The sequence below is a fragment of the Xyrauchen texanus genome, chromosome 1, assembly GCF_025860055.1.
Source record: "Xyrauchen texanus isolate HMW12.3.18 chromosome 1, RBS_HiC_50CHRs, whole genome shotgun sequence".
Classification (NCBI taxonomy): Eukaryota; Metazoa; Chordata; class Actinopteri; order Cypriniformes; family Catostomidae; genus Xyrauchen; species Xyrauchen texanus.
The window spans coordinates 30,452,885-30,475,801 of NC_068276.1; the positions used below are offsets into that span (position 1 = coordinate 30,452,885).

Consider the following 22,917-nt stretch of genomic DNA (forward strand, 5'->3'; position numbering starts at 1 on the left):
GTCTCTGTACATGCACATCTCTCTGTACCTGTCTGTGTGTTCACGTATTTGCCTCTCTCTCCTGAATCAGGCAGTTAGTGGCCATTCATCTGGGAAACATGTTCAGTCTGATCAAACTACCTCGTGTCTTCACTGTCCACCAGGTGCCCAAAGTAAGTTTAACAAACCAAAAAAAAATTACCTGAGCAAAGAGATGTTTGATTTTAACTCATTTGCATTATTTGGTGTTATTAGTTTGGGGTGTTTCTTTCAGTAGATAATTAATTATTTGTTTACCCTCTAATAAATGTGCATCCTGATGTGCAACAGCTTGAAGGTGTGTACCCAAACACATATTGACATTTTCAAAATAATGCTACATAATTTAGTTGGTTTGCCTTTAACATTTTACCTGTAGAGAGATAGTTTTGTTGCATTTGGAGATATTAAATGAAAAGTGGTTTCTATGCTATGTTGTGAGGACACTTTTACCATTTCAGACATTCCAGGAGGACAGTATCATCTCTGGTTATCGGCACCCTCGTAGTTCAGCCACAGACTGTGTCCTCAGTCTCTTCCAGCTCACCAATGAAACCCTCAATGTCTGGACACATTTTCTACCAACCTGGTACAGAGAAACAGTTGTTCGTTTCCACAGTCATATTGTCCAACGCAGACAATCTCTTTCATTGTTTCTCTATATCTCTATTGCTCGCTCTAACTCTCTCTCTCCTTGCCACTTGCCCTCTGTTTGGCTTTTACATAAATCTTTTTATCTTGTGCATACACAACCCCACAACAATACCAATAATTACTCAACCCTGTGTTCCATGGCAACAGTTGTTAGACTGACTGTATACCATGTGCTGAGACTCAGCTTGAGACTCTGAAGCCCCTCGATGGATTGTCTTTTCCCTAACAGCGGGTTCGCCAAGCTGGGCAGCTCCTGGGAGAATTTAACCTTACTGGATGTTCACATAGAGTCTGCTGTCAGTGTTATTGAGCTAACAGCATTATTATTATCACCAGAGCGCTCACAAGATGCAAACATGTTGAAGAGCTGTTTATGTAATTGATTCTCTGGGAAAGAGTGAACAATAATCTTTGAGAACAACTGTCTACTTGACTTTCCTGTCATTTAGTTCATGCAGGGGTTTATGTCTGACAATGATATCTATGCTTATCAATATTCTAAGGCCATGTGCACACTGATCCATTTTCATTCGATAACTCAGTTTTCAGTTTCCTAATGTCATTTTTAAACAGAAACATAGTGTGGACCTGTGGCGGATTCATAAAGATTGTATGAAAAAATCTTTGGATAAATAAAAATGTTAAGAATGTTCCTAAGAGTAATAATTGAAAAATTCTTAAGAAGTTCTAAAACATTTTCTTAAGAATGTCTTTTTTTTTTCTTCTCAAAAATAAAATGACAGGCATACTAGCCAGCTCATCTGGTTGCTTGTTTAATATAAAAGATTAAATCCTTCAACTCTGGTCAATTTTAACAATAATTTTATTTATCTATTAAACTTACTTTTTAAGTATCAAAGCACCTCACGATATTTTTGAACATTAAGGTTGAGATGTGTTAGGTTAATGACAATAACTGTCATATACTATATACATTGATAGTATTATAAAGTTATAATTCTGTATAATTATATCATTAGAATAACAAATATTATGTTTCTAAGAACTCTAAAGATTATGGAGAGAGAATGCTATGCAGCACATCCGTTTGAATTGACTTGCATGGTTGGTCACAACACTCATAAATTTGAAAATGACATTTATTGTTTGAATTTCATGATAACATTTAAATGGTTTGAACGCTGAAAATAAAGAATAGCATGAAAGTGTTATTGACAAAACAGGCAAAAATGTGTTTTGGTCTAAAAATGTTTTTTTTTTTATATAAACAGATCAGGTCGACTTCCTACTCAACATGATAAAATGCGTCACATTTGAAACAACCCAAAAAATTAATTTCACGTTACATTTCGGAAGTGAGGTTATTCTAACGTATGTTATTTATGATGATTTGTAAGATTTTTTTTAATTTATAAATGTATTGAGAATTTGAATTCTTCTTATTTTTTTTTCAGAAATACAAATATACTTCAATTTTTTCTTAAGTTTTCTTAAGAAGAATTTTCTTAAGAGTGTTTCGTGAATTCGGCCCCTGATCTAAATCCAACTGCCGACTGAGTTTGTTGGGGCAGTGTGAACTAGCCTTTTGATTTGTGCATAAATGAAATAATGCATTAGATTATCTTTGCCAGTGTCATGACACTCAGTTACATCATGGTTTCTGTTGCCTGCACATAAGCATAAACACATAACAACAATTATTTAAAGTGTAAATGCAGCTACATACATATAGTAGATGCAAGAAAGAAAAGACCAATCAACAATTCAACAGACAAATAGATGTCAGCAAGTATGGGAACTGGCTTCCCCAGCTGAGCCTGTTTTCAAATTTTTTCTTTGGAGTTTTGGGTTCCTTGCTACAGTCACGTTTGACTTGCTTGGAAGAAGAAAAGAAGGATTTTTTAATTACATTTTTCAATGAAACTGTTTAACGAGGACTTTAATACATTACAGATATTACAGCATAATTTTCTGTAAAGCTGCTTTGAAACATATTGTGAAAGCGCTATACAAATAAAATGACTTGACTTGATTTGACATGTAAGAAAGAAGCCCAATAAATTTGAATGCTATCAATGAAAGTCTGAGATATTTTGAAACTTAAAACCTCTTAAAAAGTAATGTAACACTTCAAGCATTAGCTGTCTGCATTAATTAACATGAACTAACAATTACAAACTTTTAAAACATGTACTAAATATGATTCATTTTAATTTCAGCATATACCAATATTTTTTTTTAAATTCAAACATGTATAGGTTAACATTGGTTAATGCACAAATTATAATAATTATAAATTGTAATTATAATAAATACAAATGTAATAAATATAATAAACTATAATAATAATAATAATAATAATAATAATAATAAACAATATTACATGTTCATTATTACCTAACACATTTCATAATGTTTGCAAATACATCCTTACTGTAAAGTTTTACCAAAAGTATAAAGTTTACAAGAAACAAAATAAGATATCACACTTAAGGCTGAAATTATCTACAAAACGTTTTAGTGGAGTCCTACATAAAGCAGTTTGGGCTATATTAATTGCAGATGTTTAATGCGTATGGTTAAGAGGCAGAACAACCCTGATACTAAAATGTCTGAGAATAAGCGCTGACTTGTTGGCACTCTAATGAATTATTATTATTATAAATATATATATATATTTTATGGCAAATACTATTTGGGTTGATTTTGTAAAAATGTTTATTGTTATTGATTTAGTAAAAAAATTAAATGGTTTAAAACATATGAACTCTCCCACTGCAAACCAAATCTACCTACGGATATAAATAAAGTAACCTGAACCTGATAACAAATCCACAGCATTGCCTGCTCTTTTTCAGGTCATCCCTTATTTTTCCAAAGAACTTTCCTCTCAGGTCTGCAAATGGAACTAAAATACTGTAATCAGTTAATTCAGTAATTAACCTTTTTTTAAAAAAAAAAAAAATTCATATCAAAACACTGCCATAATAATATTATATATTAATATTATTTTCCACTTTCAATTAGTACATTTTTTTAACCAACATCAGTTCTGATTGAAAAAAAAAAAAGGAAAAAGACAAAAATGTCCCGAAGGGTTAACCCCCAGCATAAATCCAGCATGGTATTAGGGAGAACAACAAGCATGAACATATTTGTAGAGGCTTGCTTCCAAAATCCTCTCGTAATTCCATTAATTTTCCTTTACATTTCCATTCACAGCTTTCAGCAAAATGTTAATACTCATCTATTTAAAGCATGCCATATCTTCAGACTAACTCCCATCTGATTTCAAACAATGGTTAAATACAGTATGTCCCGACAGTAAATCAATGAAAGGACAAAACTATGCTTCTGTAACTTGACCTTTTGTTAATGTTTGCTCATGTTTAACTTACTGATCCCTTCAAACCAAGCAATAGCAAATCAAACCTTGTGATTCATCACTGAAAAATCCCTGGATTTAAAGACCAGATCTTTACATTTCACATTCTCTGTTTGTTTAAAAGGATTTTCTTCAAAAACATTACAATCCAGGTTCTTAGCCATGACGTTACATTAAGTGGGGTCCAAAAGTCTAAGAACACTTCATTTTGAAAAAATAATTCATTACAAATTATATTATCAACATAAAAAAATTAAGATTTATATATATATTTTTATGTAAATTAATTTAAAAATGCCTTACTGTTTAGTTTGTCCCCCTTTTGGTGCAGTCTGTACTTGAGCTTGCTACATTTATAAAAATCCTGATGACAACATAAAATATAGAAGTTAACATGGTTAGAGTCAAAAATAGCTTATTTGACCATGATCTAGAAATAACCCCGAATTTTTTTATTTATTTTGTTCATTTTACGTCAAAAGGTTTCTATGTTTCAAATTTTTCCAAAACTTTTCTAAATCTTGGATTTTCAATGTGGTCTCATACTTTTGACCCCACTGTACTGTATATCAACACACATTGACCTGCCCAGTGCTCATTAAGATTAAACCATATAGGCAGACACACCTAGACTGATAAGGCATTGTGTAGTCTGTATGTACAATATATTCATGTTCTTCTGTTTGTATCTGTGTTTTCTTGTCTGATGCATCCATAGTAACAATGCAGGTGATGGCAGATTAAACATTTGAATAAGATATACCCAGGACTGGACTGTAATCTGGCATTCCGGGCATTTTCCTGGTGGGCCAACACACTTTGGGGCCGATCAGGGGCGGACTGGCCATCGGGAGAACCGAGCGGGTCGATGGGTCGGCAGCGAAACGGGCTGAATGGGCCATGATAAACTACAAAATCCCGGGCCGATATCTCTTCCTAGTCCAGCTCTGAATATACCTAACCACGCTCTGTCGTTCTATATTTTTTTTCTACAGTTAATTTGCTTAAATAACAAATCTATTATGTAGTAACTTCTTCATAAAAGCTATCTGTCCTCTAGCCTCTCTGTTTAAAATAGAGGGGAACCCCATTTATAAATACTACATTACCAGTCAAAAAGAATGAAAAGTGCTGAGCTCTGATAATACACCTTTGAGAGGAAATGGATTTCGGTCTGTTAGATGTTCTCCGTGTTATATTCTTGTGAATAATATTTATTCTACCAACAGAATATTGGTGGAATATATAATATTCATGGAATTATTATTTCATAATATACATTGTTTGTTGTGAGTTCCAGTCTTGCAGTGCTGTGTTTCATTATTGTCATCATCACATCTCTCTCGCTCTCACTCTCTCTCTCTATCAGGTATTTTCTATGGAAGTTGATGACTGTGTTGTTGATGAAGGATGTGTGGTATGATGAGTATACATGGCCTCTGCTGGTCTATCTGTTCTCCTGCTGCATGTACCCACTGGCCTCCAGCTGTGCCCATACCTTCAGCACCATGTCTACCCGTGCTCACCATATCTGCTACTTCTTTGACTATGGAGCACTCAGTCTGTACAGCCTTGGTAAAGAGGGAGAGACACACACAAACACCATCAGTTTCTTTACTTATTATGGAAAATATTGCCATAAAATCTACGTTCAAAGTTCAAGGATCAAGGTTCTGTATTGCTATATGTAATAGGTACAATGATATTCTTGCAGATAGAGACTGTTCCAAAGTATCTGCATTTGTAAACTGTATTTTAAATAGAATAAAAGTCAGTTTATGTGTCTATAATTGGTGCATGTAAGTTAACTAATCGGTAGGACAACCATATTATTTATAAAATAGGTTTTTCCTGTGTTTCACACTTTTTAGAAAGCAAGAAACTAACAAGCATTACAGAGAAACAGCACATGAGTTATGCCTTACACCACTTCCTTACACACTTCCATGCATCATTACCTAATTATACACACCACATTCATTTGTATTCATGTGCCTGCTTGCATGTTGATACAGGTTCAGGGATCAGCTATTCTGCATATGTTATACCTGATGCATGGGTCAACAGCCATTTTCACACATGCTACATTACTGTAGCTGTATATAACACCATCCTCTCAACCAGCCTAGCCTGCTACTCAAGGTAATGTTCTAGTTCATGCTAAACTATGCACTATAGTTGCTATGTTAACACACCACCATATTAATAATGGAAATGCTGGATGCATGAATGTTGGTCACACTGGTGAGAATGTGATTATCCATAAAAAGCTCAGTCCATATTTGGCACCTCACAGAACAGAACTGAAAGAAATAAAGAAACATACTGAGAATTCTAGCTATATTGTTTCACATATATTACATACCTCCTATCATTCATTCAACTGAATTTTAATTTAACCAATAATAATTTGAAAAGTCTGATGCAATTAGCTTACTAAAATAAATGAATGATTTTCTTGAATGTCTTGAATTCATAAAATGTTTCCGTAGCACAAATAAACAAATAATATAGTGTCATAAATTGCCATAGCTTATTACTGTGCTAAATGTATCATTTTTTATACTACATTATACTGTATTGCAGTTTTATAATTTAATATTGCTTTTTTTTTTTTTTTTGCTAAGGCTTGGCTTACCATTCATTCACTATAACCATGACATAGATGAAAGGTAACATTTTAAAGACAGAATTTGTTTGCACACTTTCTAAATCTTTCTTTGCCTTTTTTTCTTTACACAACACAAAAAACTATTAAAGGGGTCATGTCATCCATTGTATTTGAATTTTGTTATTTCACTTGAGGTCGACTTATAATGTTAGTAAATGTCATAATGTAGTATTACATGATTTTTCCACCCTCTCTCTGGCACTCTGTCTGAAAAGCTTTGTTTCTGGATACTTCTGCTTTAAGACATGTCCATTGATATGATTGGCTAACCTCTTTGCAGATCAAACGCCCCCTGCCACTACATCTGTGGAACAGTTTTTTTCCAAGCTTGAAAACATGCAAGCCAAGCGATTTACAAAATCCCATAAAAGCACTCAGTCCAGTAAATCAGAGATAGCTATATGTCTTGGTTTATGTGAAGTACACAATTAATCAACAGTTGAAGACTGAAATAACAATATAAAACTGAACAAAGTCGGCACACTGTTGCACCCTAATATTTGTATTATTAGGCATACAAGATTTGATGATAAAATTGTGCCATCTAAACTGACAACCGTACAAATAGTCCAGCCACACACTGTGAATGTGAAGGGTTAATAAATCTGTATCCAGCAGTAGGGAGAGTTATGAGGGATAGCTGACCCATGGTTTCCCAGTCTCGTCTACCCACTTCAGTATGCATCACGTGTCAGGAAATCCAGGATATTCGCTGAGTGGGGTGTTTCAGAACAGCACTTTCTGCAAAAACCCTGGAATAAACAGTTTTCTTAAGTTTATGTAAATGTGCTCATTGACGTGTTCAGGAATTTTGTTTGAATAAGCCAGTCATTCCTTACATTTTATCCATCAAAAGGCTTTGCAGAGATGCAGTTTTTCCACAACCAGGAACACAACCATGTCTGGGGAACTTGACGCTTTTCGCTGGTTAAAAGCAAACTACAGTTACAATCGTACCACTTTCATAGTGCCCCAGATGCTTTCTCTGTCACCACGATGATTATGTATGCTGTGGAGGCGGGAACTATTCAGATTAACCCTTTTTCTACATAACTATGGGGGTTAATTTCAAAACTATAAATAATATATAAAACAATAAATGCTCTTTTTGGGCTGGAGAGGACATTTTGCGTTCTAAAACTTACAGTGTGTTTTTAATAGTACAATGACCTCTGACATGTCAAAATATCAAAGCAAATCTGATTCCTCATGCCATGACCCTTTTAACATAAAACAATTCCATCTCATGATGTTTATCAGGCAATTATCCATTATTGTGATTAGGAACAAACAACCTTCTGTATACCAGCACTTAAAATGACATAACAATTCACACTGAAAGTCTTATCAATGTTATCACTAGTGAACATAAAAATGTGTCTCTTTATCTTTTTCAGATTTTCTGAAAGACAGAGCCCAAAGCTGAGTAAGGTTTTGCGAATTCTTGCCTTTGCCTACCCATACTTGTTTGATAACATTCCTCTTTTCTACAGGGTAAGTTTCTGTGTGCATCCACCCAAATGCCCAGGTTGTTGCACAGTCAAAGTTAATTGAGGTTAAATTAATCTTTGTTTATCATTTCATACTTGTTTATCACAAGGACACATCAGACAACAAAGAGCTCTTCTATTGTCAGTGATTTTTTTAATGCTTTAAAAATGGTAATAAACTGATGCATTAACCAGAAGCCCGCAAATCACAATTTTAAAGATTACTAGGTGAGTGTATGAATAATGTAACACTTCCTCGTGTTACTTGTAGCCTAATTATTACTCTATCGTCTCTCTCTCTAGTTATTTCTGTGTGAAGGTGAGGGTTGCACTGATAATGAGGCAAACTCCATTCATGTTCAACACACATTGCTCGCATTTCTAACTGGATTCTTGTTTGCAACGCACCTACCTGAGAGACTGGCACCAGGACGGTTTGACTATATAGGTAAGTGATGACTCATGCAGCCAACAGCTGCTCCATTAAAAGAGTCAGTATTACATAAATATTGATATATTTGATAATATAATTGAATCTTCTAACCAAAACATTTGCTTCATGTGGGAACGTCTAAATTAACTGGTTGTATTCAAGTCAAGATATGATTTAACATCACTGAATTAACCTGAATACATTAGGTTATACCAACAAAAGTAATTTTAAGGGTTAGATCAGGTAGAGCAACAATTGTAGAAGGTAGAAGGTAACAATTACAGCAGGTTACCACTTTTTACATATGTGAAGTCAATTCAAGTATGGCCCTGACCCTATTGGTGCAAACTATTCTTTAGCAGGGTGTTACAAAATATGGCTGAAGTAGTGAGAAAAACATGCGTAATATGCCATTCCAAACTCTCTGGGCACTGTCTGTGTTATGACTCACCGTCACCAATCACTCATTGTTTCAAGTCAGTGGCTCTCTTCTGACCCCTACAGGTCACAGCCATCAGCTGTTCCACGTATGTGGGATCATTGGGACACACTTCCAGATGAAGGCCATTGAAACTGACATGGTGCTGAGAAGATCACAGCTTCTTGTCAGTGCCCCAGCTATCACCTTTAACAACACACTGGGGGCTGCCCTAGTCTGTGTCTGCATCAGTCTAGGAAACATATGCATTTATAGTCTACCTCTGCTCTACGGCACCCCACTCAGAAACACAGCTAACAAAGACGCTTGTACTGATGGAAAGAAATGCAAGGACTAAGAGCTCCCAGAGACATGGGGGTCTGAGAAAGATAGATTGCAGTCTTGCACAAATATTAAAATGACCAAAGTTATTATGGAAATATATCTAGGCAAGGTCGTTGTGTCCGGGGGGTGGGGGAGGGGTAACCCCCATAATCAAACCAAGCAAGTACAACCCCCCCAATATTTATACCATGATCAATGGAAATAAATATAATGCCCTAGATATGCCCTTGCATCTAGGAATTGTTTAGTTTTTTTGGATATTACATTATAAAAATCCCCAAGAGGGGGTTGTAAGTTTACTGAAGCTATGCACGCGGAGATGGCTAAGAAGAATGAGTGAGTAATTGCATTAATACATCTCAGGGGAGTGCGCGGAAAGGCACCGTTCATTTCGCGACATTATAAGTCAGTGGGAGGGTGTTAAATACGGCTCCATTTCTGTTATGATGTTTTGACAAACACTACACAAGCTCACAGCACTGACCTCAGCAAATCACTAACAATATTAAACCATTGTGTAAATATCTGTACAATATTTGTTGTGTGCACAGAATGGCAAAGTCCACAGTGATGATCATGATTTATACTACACATTTCCTCTGTAAAACTGTAAAATAGCACAACACTTAATGATGTATAAAAAAAAATATTTTGTGTGTGGAGGGATTATAATTTTTTCAACACATCCGTTGACAGCGATTGGTCAAGCAACCAATTATTTATTTTTTCTGGGATTCTTTCGTTAATAATAATAATAAGAAGAAGAATAAAAATTTTTTTTAAATGTATATTTTTTTGTATTATTTCTTTTTGAGACCTAAATATAGCTTCTTACTGTAATAAAAAGAGAGGTCCTGATTGAAGGTTGTCAGTGTTTATTATACAGCCCTCTACAGCCTGGCGGCAGCAAGACATTTGAGAAAAGTTACAAAATCTTCAGTAAAACTTTACAAGCAGCAATGAAACAGGGGGGTATTAGTTCATGCAGTTATTATTAGTATTTGACCTGGATAAAGAAAATGTGCTGCATTGTTCCTAATGCATTAACCTTAAAAATGAAGAATGACTGAAAAGAAACATTTTGCTGCAGTTAAGGTATGTCACTGTGGTGGTAGCTTTCAGAAATATCTATACATGTAGTAATCATTTCAAATATTATTATATACTGTATGTCAATAGTGCATGCATCGTTCTAGTAGGTTCACTGTTCAACTGATTAAGCAGTGTACTAAAGCCACAAAGAATAATAAAAAAAGAGCAAGAGCAACTGGGTTTTAACAGCTCTTTCCATGAATAGATTACAAAATTGAACTTAAAACTTGCACTAGTAATATTTTTGCTCTTTTAAATTAAGGGTGATTGAAATGAGACACCACTTCACCAAAGAAGACAAAACTTCTGCTCAGGACAGAAAAGAAAAGGCTAGATAGGCAAAACTCACTGTCACAATGTCCTGCCAAGGGCCTCAGTACACTGCCCCAGATCAAATTAGTCCATCCCATTTCTCTAAAATGTCCTGGTGACAAGATATGGTTGGGTCATGTTGTTATACGGTTGCTAGGGTGCTCTGGATGGCTGCTAGGGAATGGCTAGGTAGTTGCCAGGGTGTTACTAAAAGACTGCTTGCTAGAATGTGTTAAATCACTGAATGTTATGATGGTCATAATTCTAATGCAAGTGCCACTAATAATACAAGCTGCTTGATTTTTTATTAATGAGGTCAACAAATTTTGCAAACCAGTTACCAAAATTTTGCCTGAATATAGTTTAAAGCCCTCGTTTGTGTAATTTCTTTTTTTTTTTTATCAATAATAGATCAACATTAACAGAAGCAACCTTTCTGGCCAATGGACCAATGGACTGTGATGACATGTTCTGCCATATTTAGCAGTGTAAATTTTGCGAACTTTTGCCATTTTTTAATTATTTGTTGTAAATATATAACATTATATTTTGTATTATATTACTTTGGAATTAGTTTTGAAAAATTAGGTGGCACAGATGTGGTGAGGTTTCTAATACAGCTGCTGAGAGAGTGACAGTGAATTTGCCTTAAATGTGTCGCAATCCACCGCTCTCTCTTTATTTCTTCATTTGGAAAGATGTGGAATAGTGGCCTTTTTCTTTTGGTGTTGGAGCAAATTGTAAGCAAAAATTATATTTGCCGTGGTCTCACATTCACCGCTATCGTAGTTTACCCTGCAATTGTTTACTTCCACGTTCCGAAACCCAGAAGTGTGAAAAGGGTCCATTACCTTTTAGCATCATGTTAGTGTGTTTTCAAGCCTGCTAGTGGTTAACAGCAGGTGATGAGAAACTTTACAATTTTGCTAAAATATCACTAGAATACAAATTATCTATGAATCTCAAAACAAGAAAAAGTAATAGTTCAGCCAAAAATGAAAATTCTCTAATCATTTAGGGACATCACTTACACTGCAATTCTGTCATATCAGTGCCCATCTTGAATACACGCAAATCAATTATTAGCATTCAAGCGTGTGATTCAAGCATGTTCAGCTGCATTGACCTATTGACCCAGTGCCTCATGAACTGTGAACCTGTGAACTGGAGCTTCCACCCCCTGCCCACTAAATAGTGTGTGTGTGTGTGTGTGTGTGTGTGTGTGTGTGTGTGTGTGTGTGTGTGTGTGTGTGTGTGTGTGTGTGTGTGTGTTTGTACTTGTGTGTCTGTTTGCTCAGGATTCTCTGTTTGTTTGGAGAAGATGAAAAATGTCAAAGCGAATTGTGAATCTCAAACACACAACAAATCTGACAGAAGCACACACACACATATTTGACAGGACCTTTAGTGTTCTGCTGAGAAGTCTCATTGGTGGAGACTATTTAACTGCTCATTTCCTCTAAAGAGAAACAAAGAAATAAGAGCTTGAGATAATTTCACAGCAGTATTTGTAACTGTTTCATTTAAACACAAAATGTTATAAAGAGATTTGTTGCTTGTATAGTGATAGTAACTCTACTGAAGCCCTGAACCGCAAGGCAGGTTTTTTTTTTTTTTTTTCACTGATTCACTGAAAAATAAATTTCTCTCTTCATTTGTTTTGGATCTCTGCATCTCTCTCTCTCTGTGTGCGCATGTGCGGAGTGTTTGGAAGGAGAGTGTGAGTGACTGAGTGGCGTGTTTGACTGAATTATATGTTGTTGGGAGACTGGTATAGTACCATTACTATGCAGTGCAGATTGTCCCAGGATGGTTTAAAAATTCTTGGCATTTATTTTGGAACTGACCAGCATATGGAGAAGGAATGGATGACCGGGTTATTTGTCAAATTCAAAAGTGGAAATGGATTCTCCCACAGCTCTCATATAGAGGAAGATGCCTGGTAATTAATAATCTGGCAGCTTCAATGCTGTGGCATAAAGTTACAGTGTTAGATCCCCCTAAAGAAATGCTATTAAAAATTAAAAAGGCAATTGTTGATTTTTTATTTTTTTTTTGGAATGGCCATCATTTGCTTCATCCTGGGGTGCTCTATCTTCCCATTGCAGATGGAGATCAAGGCCTTATACATGTTGAATCCAAAATTGCAGCAATGAGACTAAAAACATTGTAAAAACTGCTGTAATGCCCTGATGTGTGCCATGGATTGATTATTGTTTGAACATTCTTAAAGATCTTGGAAGAACAGATGTTGAAAAAGAGTTATTTTTAATTTTTATGTATCAATTTTTCAATCATGGAGTTTGTTAAAATTCTCTAGAGTGGATGATAAAAATTACGGGTGAGCAGAACCTTTGTTTTTTAATGCTCTTTTTAAGCTACAGCCTCCATTATCAGGTTCTGTAATCAAAATGTTTTTAAATGCTGGAATAACTAGAGTTATGGACCTGCTCGAAATAACAAGGTGTCAGTGGCGAGTCAATTGCTGACCAGGCTGGGATTGGGAGGGGTAGTTAAGAGCTTTAAAGCTTGTTTTCCCCCAGTATTCACTTCATTCATAGAGTCTGCTTTAATTAATGACTTGACATCTCAAACATTTCCTGAATTAAAAGTTGTCCCAAACAATTTGGATATTGAAGAGAACACTAAAGTTGTTTTGTTAAAGGGGTTTGAATTTTTGGATTTCCAAAGTATGGGGAAGAAAATAATTTATCATATTTGTGCTAAATCAGCACAGTTTGGTCAGTTCAAGGAAAGGATAGATACTAAATGGAGGACTTACCTTTCTGTGCCCAGAGATGTAAATCATTCATGGAGGCTGTTGTATAAACATCCTATTCTGAAGAAATGTGGAGATCTACAGTGGAGAATACTTCACAGTGCACTGGCTACCAACAACTTTGTTTCTAAATTTAATAGAATGGTTTTACCTGAATGTTCTTTCTGTAAGGCTTCTGACACTGTGTTCAAGGCTGGTTCCACTTTTTGTACTATTGGAAGAACTAATTATGAAATTGGGATTTTCTTTTAATTTTTGGTGGTAAGTATAAACAGTCATGGCACGAACAGTGTGTGCTTGCCAATTTTTTAGTGGACCAAGCCAAGTTAGCTATCCTGAAAACACATCAATGTAAAAATATGGGTCACTTTATATGTTTGTTTTTCCCCCCACATAATTTATTTATTGCTCACATGGAAACACAAGAAAATTTTTCTTGCTAGCTAACATTTAGCATATGGTACCAACCTTGACCACCAAGTGCCACTATCAGCATGAAATCTGGGTGATATGTTTCATATGGCATTCGCTGTCAACTGCGACAAAATGAGTTATTTCTGACTGTTTGATGAACTTCACCACTGGGATAATATAAAAAAAAAATGTTACCTTGAGGTTCAGTGCTTCCTTAGACATCCATTTTGCGGCAACAAACTGTAAATGATTCCAATTTTATCTAAAATTTAATATAAATAGTTTATAACTGAATAAAGGCAATATACTTCAGGTTTGCTGTTTATCAGCACATATAGTTCCCGAAGGACATCAGGGACTTTGTAATTAGGAATCACATCAGCAGGGAGCAGCATTGGACTATATTTGTTATTGTTATAATGTAGACTACCAAGAACAACCCCATCATTTCGATCAATTTGAAAATATTTTACAGCATGTAAGTACTGTGCAAACTCTCTCACATTAAAAGTGAAAATTAAATGTGTATACATCCAAAAAAAATCCAGATAAATATTTCCCTTTTACTTCAAGATTCTTTAGATCATATATATTTCCTTTTCTCCTATTTTTAAAAGGCATTATACATTATTATTCTACTTAAAAGTCCTTATTCATTACGTGTATGAACTGACATCCTGTCATGTTTGATCAGATTGTGGTGAGCGTGAACAGAGAAGCAGCTGTCACTTCCTCTGCTCCAAAGTCCCACTGTTCCAAGACCTCCTTGTAATAATATTGACCTTCCCTGCACTGTTTACTCAGCCTGCCTTTAAACACAGCACCAGCAAATATCACACAGGCCTGCCGCTGTCTGCAACACCATTTCACTCTCACACTCGCTAATTACTGCCTAAATACCCTCTTATCTCCCTGTGCTGCCTGTTTGTGTTGGAGCATGGCACGCACATTTGGGCACTTACACATCCACTGAAGCATTGCAATAAATATGACTGATTGATGTTTCTGTGTCTGCCAGCTGGGTGTTTCATTTCTCATGTTTTTCAGGTTTTAGGAACTGAATTCTGAGACAACCCACAAATGCTTAATAATGTGGTGGAAGAGATTTCAAAACAGCAGTAGTAGTCAAACTAGTAACAATACACCAACAATAAATTTTTACTGCTTAATTCAATGGAATATTTTGAGTCAAACTATTTAATTCAAACTATTTAATTCATTTCAACAAGTAACCAATTTCCTTTAATCTGCTCAGTAGCAATCTGAGTTCCTTGGCTCATTTGCATTCCAGTAGACTATATGCTGGAAGCTCTCCAGAACTGTGCTGTTAGTCCTGACATTCTGTGATTGTGAGCGTTGATAGATTCGGTTTGGAAATGTTTGCTCAGCCCTTAGCTCACTACTCGTATGAAAGCCTACAACTCAGCAATGATAGAAAATACACGAGCCCTATCTGGACCCCCATCCCTTCCCTCTTTCTGTTTCTCCTAATTAAACACTGTGTGTTTGTACAGCCGGCATTATGTTTTCAAAGTACACAAGCAGGTTCTGAAGTTTTTGTTGGCCTGCCTTGTTTCCTGTCTCATCACTCACAGACTGCATTCACCTGTTAAATGGAACACATCCCATGAGTGATTAGTGCAATGATTCAATCTCAGACTGCATCACGAAAACTGTCACAGCTGTGGGCCAGCACAAGAAAGAGAACAGGTGTGTGTATGTGTGTGAGTAAACCACAATTTTGACAGCGTTGTTCAAATGTAGCTTGTTTCTAAAGGGAATTAACTCTAAATGCAAAGATTCATTTATGAAATGCCTACACGTAAATTGATAAATATGTAGAACAAAGGCGATGATTGAGGTACACAGAGAAACGTTGTGCATGAATTTTATCATCATTGGTTGTTCAGCGTGTTACCACGGAAACATAGCGTGTGTGGAGGCTTTTCCTCACTTTTTCCTTATTCTCCAAGGCATCCTCGCAGAACTCACAACGTACCCCAGCAAGAGAGAATCACATTATAGCAACCGCGAGGAGGTTACCCATGTGAAACTACTTTCCCTAGCAACCGGGCCAATTTGGTTGCTTAGGAGACCTGGCTGGAGTCACTCAGCACACCCTGGATTCCAGGGGAATAGTCAGCACCAATACTCGCTGAGCTACCCAGGCCCCACATTAGCAAATTTTAATAAATGCTGTAAAACATATATTGTTCATAGATTGTTAATTAAAAACCAAATGCATTTACTAATGCTAACAAATGGAACCTTATTGTAAAGTGTTACCCCTTTTTGTTTTTTTAAAGAAAAAGAAAAAAAAGGGATGTCAAATGTATTTTTTGTGGTAATTAACAATATGCCACACAAAATGCAATAAAACATTGGATGGAACATTCCTTTAATGCCAGAGGCTGTGTATGTGTGTCTATAAGTGTGAATATGTATTTGAGTATTTTATTTTGGCAGTATGTTTAATAATGGATTTTGCCTTGTGAGCAAACCCCTTCACTTTTATTCATCTCTGTGCTACATATGGCAACATTGACTGCCTGTTCTAAACTCAACTGTGTATTCTAACCCAAACACAGGCAGCTGTGACTATTTAGTGGGCAGGAAACCACCAAAAGCACATAATTCTCCATTTATAACTTCTGGTTCTCATTTTATTTTCTTGTTGAGTGAGCCAATGCTGGCTCTCCCATTAGCTGGCATGTGTTGACCAAGGCCCGTTGTGTGCTGTCCTCTGTGCTGATTGCTGGATATTGAATATCCTTGAGGTAATATCATCCAGGCCTCTTTTTCTTTCCATAGTCATTTATCCTGTGAGGCAAACCACAAATCTTATTTTAACTGCCTCTGAAAGGGTTTAGTTTGAGTGGCTCATAAAAAAGAAGGAAAAGCTTGGAAACTTTAGGGTTTTTGAGGCTAACCAAAATAGGGCAAACCACCAAGTATACCAATTAGCCAGCAATGTTACTGTTAGATTGACATGGGGACAGGGTTGTGAAAGAAAAGACACAGACCACACACAGAAGCAAAACACTACAGGATGTTCAAGTGGAAACCCAAAATGAGATTAAAAACAAACAAAAAAATCTGAAATATGTTTGAAATATAAAACACATATCAGTGATACATAATATAGAAGACATTAATACAAGTTATGTCTCGTGAGAGGTTACTGTGAGACTGCTCATAGACAATGTTGAAAACTAAGACATTTTTAACAGTCATCTCAGTGGCAGAGGAATGATTTTGTCCATAAAACTAAGCTCTGGAACCACCAAACAGAACACAAATGGCATTATGTAATTTTTAAACCATGGTCACTGTAGTATTCTATTAATCAAAAGGGCGCATATGCAATGGACTCTGAGGTTCTCTTCTCTGTGGAGAGTATTAAAGTGTTATTAAATTAATCTGTGCTTAGTGGTGCATGTTATTGTGGAGGACAGTTTTGTGGTGAATGAAGCTGTTAGGCTGTCGCTAAGCTGATTTATTAAGGTCACCTAGAATCTCAAAATAAACCTGTTTTATTTTTCCATAATTAAAGTGAACATTTACTTTACAATAAAATTAAATCTGCTTATATGTTACTCCAACTTTTGTTTTCATTTTTTTTAATGTTTCAATAAAACCGCATTTAGATCCCACTTCTTGTCTGCCCTCGTCTGCACGCATAACGCCTATACCCTATAATACATAAGCACAATATCATTAAGAACACAAACAAGTCATTTTTAAGGAGCAATAAATTGTAAACTAGTGACATGTGAAAGTGAACCTTTCTATTAATTTCTTTCATTTAAAATCTCAAACTTTCTCAACAGCTAAAACTGCACATGCAACCTAACCACATGCACTCGGGCAGCATAGTTATCACAAAAACACACTTGAGTGTGCAATGTGGCAGAACTCAAGAGAGCTTAATCAGAGCTGCTGACTGATGAATGGAGGGTCTCTGTACAGTACATCACAAAAATTGAAAATACACATACATACTGAGTTAAGCATGTTGACATGCTGCTGCTGCACATATGGACAAAACCCAAAATGTTCTGCATTGAGCATGTATTATATGATGCTGCACAAATAGACATTACAAACAATCCTCCATGTGGCAGATCTAGGCAGGTGGAATCTGGTTTGGAGGTGGGTTTCAGAGAAAAACTCTAGCAGTTCACTGCAGAAAAAACTGAGCCATTTAAATGTTAGACAAAGACAGAGACTCAAGTTGATCCGATAACAAGTCAGAGGACCAATCAGCTTACACCATGCAACAATAGAAAACCACAGAGAACTATTTATACCTTAAGTTTTGAGTCCTTAAATTCATATAAACTGCAACACATTCACTCCATTTCATGCAAAGCACAGATTATGTTAATAGTTGTTGACTGTTAACACAACAGTTCACGGGACAGACCTATTAACAGTTCCAGACGATGCCTTTAATAATTTGAAAGAGGTTTGGTAAAGAAATAATGCATGAGTAAAACATTAAAGTCACTGTTTTAACACTGTACTTTATGCTATGCAAATGAGTTCCACACTAGGGTGTGCAAAATCGTGGCTACTTCAGACACCAGTGGCCAATCACACTCCAGGATAGGAATGGTGCCAGATTTCAATCTCCGGCTTCCTCGCTCCTCCGCTCTCACTACCCTCGTGGTGGAGCGGTCCAAGACTGCTTCCGCCCTGCATGCCATGACCCCTCCTGCAACCAACACCAGGCCAAGGCACTTCAAAACTTGCACTTAGGTAGTCCTGTTCTTTATGTGTTGCAGGAACTGCGCTCAATGACCGATCGCACCCCCCCCGCCACGAAGGTCAGAAGCGCCGGCACTCGAACGGGCGATGGCCACCCTTGGGGTCAAGAAACATAATCTATGGACTGGAACTGGTCGAAATATGGGAGGTAGACAAAGCACTTTTTCTCGAACGCCCCTGTCTCCCAGCTCCGTTCATTCGGTGGCACCATTGACGACTCCGCCTCAGTCCTCAGCAGTGAAGAAGCAGACGGAGGCATCCTGCCCCGCCGCAAACCTGCCGCCAGGGGCCATGCCCCGTCTGCTTGCCGAGGGCGTCCTCCTCCGGCTTCAGCCCCAGCTTCGAGCACTGATAATGGCCCACTCCGAGAGTTACTATGCACTCACAGAGACCAGGTGCTCAGGCACCTCAGCCGCTCGGGAGGCAAGTCGTAGACATGATCAGCCAAGCCAGAGGCCCCTCTACCAGGCAACTTTACGCCCTGAAGTGGCGCTTGTTCGTGAATTGGTGTTCTTCCCGGGCTGAAGACCCACAGAGGTGCGCAGTTAGGTCAGTGCTCCTATTCCTGCAGGAAAGGTTGGAGGGGAGGCTGTCCCAGTCCACCTTGAAGGTGTATGTTGCTGCTATCGCGGCCCACCACAACGCAGTACACGGCAAGTCTTTGGGTAAGGACGACTTAATTATCAGGTTCCTAAGAGGAGCCCGGAGGTTAATTCCTTCCCGGCCAAGCCTGTTCTCCTCCTGGGATATCTCTGTGGTCCTCACGGGCCTTCAGAGACCCCCCTTCGAGCCGCTTGAATCATTCCCTCTCTCTAAGGACTGCCCTGCTGATCGCGCTCGCCTCCATCAAGAGGGTCGGGGACCTGCAAGCGTTCTCTGTTAGCGACACTTGCCTGGAGTTCGGTCCGGCAGACACATGTGATCCTAAGACTTTGCCGGGCTACATGCCCAAGGTTCCTACCATGTCCTTCAGAGACCAGGTAGTGAACCTGCAAGCGCTGCCCCGGGAGGAGGCAGTCCCAGCCCCTTCGTTGCTGTGTCCGGTATGTGCTTTGCGTACCTACTTGGACCACACGCTGAGCTTTAGACGTTCTGAGCAGCTCTTTGTCTGCTTTGGTGGACAGCGGAAAGGGAATGCTGTCTCCAAACAGAGGCTTTCCCACTGGGTGGCAGACGCCATTTCATTGGCCTATTACATCCAATCTGTGCCCCCCCCCTTGCGGGTCCGAGCACACTCAACAAGGAGTGTTGCGTCCTCTTGGGCACTGGCCAGGGGCACCTCCCTGGCAGACATATGTAGAGCAGCGGGTTGGGTAACACCTAATACCTTTGTGAGATTTTACAATCTCAGGGTTGAGTCAGTATCGTCCAGTGTTTTCTCAGGTCCGAGCCGGTAGAACTCGGTAACACGCTGATGGATGGCCAGGTGGATCGCTTGCACCTAGCGCCCTTTCCCTCGGTCGAGGTAAAACTGTACGCTTTCTCTGCCAGGAGATTCCATATATTCGGATCCCTGGACGACTCCTCCCTAGCCCTATGGGTCAGCAATTCGGCGGAGGAATTCGCTGACCCAATCCACTACGGGTACTCAAATCTACCCTGTACTGGAATAAGGTGCTCCACAGGTCGGGACTCCTGCGTGGACTCCTCCTGTGTGTATTTTCCGCGGTACCTTCCACTTGTGAGTAGACCTGCGTCTCCCTTAGGCAGTTCCAGCTGCCCTCTGGTTGCCGTGCTGTAGCAACTCCCCCTTCCTTGAGGCTGGATCTACCACCGTGCTGTTTTTTACACATGTGACCTGAGTGGCCCATGTGATGTATTTCGCCACTTTACCTCCCCGTTCCTGGGCAGGTGTGGTCTCCGCATGGTCTTTTCCCAACTGGGTAAGAACCCTTCCCACGATGCGTGTAAGGGCCCCAGCCATTTGGCTCTATGCAGGAAACATAGAGAGAAAAGAGGCCCGGCTAGGCTCGACCCATAACCAAAAGGATTCCGACTTTTTATGGGGCTTTGGGGAAGGGTACGTGCAGTCTGACATAACTGGTCGCCTTTGCACGTGAAATACTTGCCCGCTCTTGTTTTAGCAGTACACGTACACGGCTCAGCGCATGGCGTGATTTGAATTGGACACCTAGTGTCACTTCTTTGGCACAACGTTGAAGTGAGCGACAGACGGGGAACGTCTAGGTTACAGATGTAACCTCCGTTCCCTGATGGAGGGAACGAGACGTTGTGTCCTCCCGGCCACGTCGCTGAGCCGAGCCACTGTAGTGGCTGGACCATTTCCGGCTCCTCAGAAAAATCCTGAATGAACTGGACATATTTGCCCGCTTTTATGCACGTATGTATGGGCATGCAAATACTGTCTGCCTAATTCCCATTGGCCTTTTTTCATAGAACAGAGGCATATTCGGCGCTCAAGAGAGACCCCTAGTGTCGCTTCTTCTTCTTCCCTCCATCAGGGAATGGAGGTTTCATCCGTAACCTAGACGTTTTGTATCATTAGGTTCGGTGTTAAAAATGCCAGTGTGAATGCTAAACGAACCAGGACAAAATGTATAATATTCTTTTTTGATCTGGACCAAGAGAACTCAGAGAACCGAACTGCATGTGTGAACACACACTAAGATTCCTAGTGGTGTATCTGTCTCATCATGTGAGATAATGTGATGCTGTAATGTGACCTTGATTGTTGCTCATGGGTATATATATATATATGCTCATGTTTTTGTAAGTGTAATTTAAGTCTGTTGAAGAGCATGTAGCTTGATACCTCACATTCATTTATATCTTGGTGAGCTCATCATATTGATTGGGAGCAACAGTATGCCAACTTTGATGTGTGTTTTTCTACGGTTTTACTACAAATACCATGGTTAAAAGATAGTCCCATTAAATATATACATTTTAGGTGATATTGTTAAATAATAACATCTGATTGCTGTAGTATATATCTAAATATATTTTTTCTTTAAATAGCTTCAGTATAGCAAGCAAAAAATGTTTTGTAGCTTATAATATAGCTAACTACATCTTAAAAGAGTAGCTTCACTGTAGTTTAACAACTTTAAGATATAAGTAGCTTATAGCTAGGGAAACTACAGTTTAAAATAATCCTTCTTAACAATGGATCCTACCAACTCTTGTTTGGGATAAAGACATATCAAAGATCAGGGGCATATGGCAGGTGTTTCAAGAAATGCATTGTATTTACATCCTAAATTAATCATAGATTGTCTCCAAAATGTGATGGTCCACTGGAATCATTCTAAACCTTGACACGCCATATGGCAGCCATGATGGATTTGTGTTGTCTGATAAATGGTAAAGGTCATACCTCTGCAGAGAAAAATGCTTTCCCCTCAAATTACAGAATTCTCTTGCCACTGACCCTGGAGTAACGCTTACAGTTTATAAATAGTATATACTAGGCATGCTGAATGAGAGAGATCTCATACTATTTCTGCCTATTGAGACGTGCCTTCCAACTGGACTTCTGGACTGAAAACAAACTGTACAGGACCTATGGCCTAATGGTGCGTTCACATCATGTCGGAATTACTACAATTATGATATGGAGACTCATAGATTCTACTCTGAGCTATTCACGTCCTTACATCTCGTAAGTTTTTTGTTTCTATGCCAACATGTATAATGGCAAAATTACTTTGTTTTTGATAACAACAAAATGTTTATCACTTCATTAATTCACCTCTATATGTTCTTGCAAAATGTCTATGAACTAAATTTATTCAGTCATCAATGGCATAATAAAAGGGTGTTTCATACACTAATATCTACTCACTACTTTAAATGTTGTGGTCATATTGGTTCTTTTTACATGATGTCAGGACAGTCAAAGTCGGAGCTTTCAAAGAATTCAGAGTTTATAACTTGTACTATAAGTCAGGATTGATGGCACTGCTGGAAATAGAGGCTCTGTGCTGTGGAAACACATAGTGACACAATTACTGGGGTTTGGAACTCACTGATCCAGTGATGGAATTCAGCCTCATTTAGCAAAGAGTATGCCAACAGTATAAACATTTAATTCAGCGTGAGATTTTTAGGCCCCAATGGGTCAACAGTTTAGCTCTACATTTTTTTCAACCTGGGCCAGCTTTCTTCAAAATATTTAAACATTATTTTTCCATGTCACCAAGCAAAATTTACCT

At 38.1% G+C, this 22,917-nt stretch overlaps 1 protein-coding gene across 2 annotated transcripts; it reads left to right on the plus strand.

Annotated features, from left to right (window-relative positions):
* Positions 1 to 10,233, plus strand: LOC127663422 (membrane progestin receptor gamma-B). Of its 2 annotated transcripts, XM_052155055.1 has the most exons (8): positions 1 to 152; positions 480 to 607; positions 5,388 to 5,593; positions 6,034 to 6,160; positions 6,646 to 6,690; positions 8,087 to 8,183; positions 8,483 to 8,627; positions 9,117 to 10,233. In XM_052155055.1, exons 1-8 carry the CDS (start codon positions 99 to 101, stop codon positions 9,386 to 9,388), a joined length of 1,074 nt encoding a protein of 357 aa, XP_052011015.1. In that variant the 5' UTR covers positions 1 to 98; the 3' UTR covers positions 9,389 to 10,233. The 2 variants fall into 2 exon arrangements, with proteins under 2 accessions (XP_052011015.1, XP_052011072.1); XM_052155112.1 differs by lacking the exon at positions 1 to 152 and having other exon boundaries at positions 4,737 to 5,593.
* The last annotated feature ends 12,684 nt before the right edge of the window (positions 10,234 to 22,917 follow it).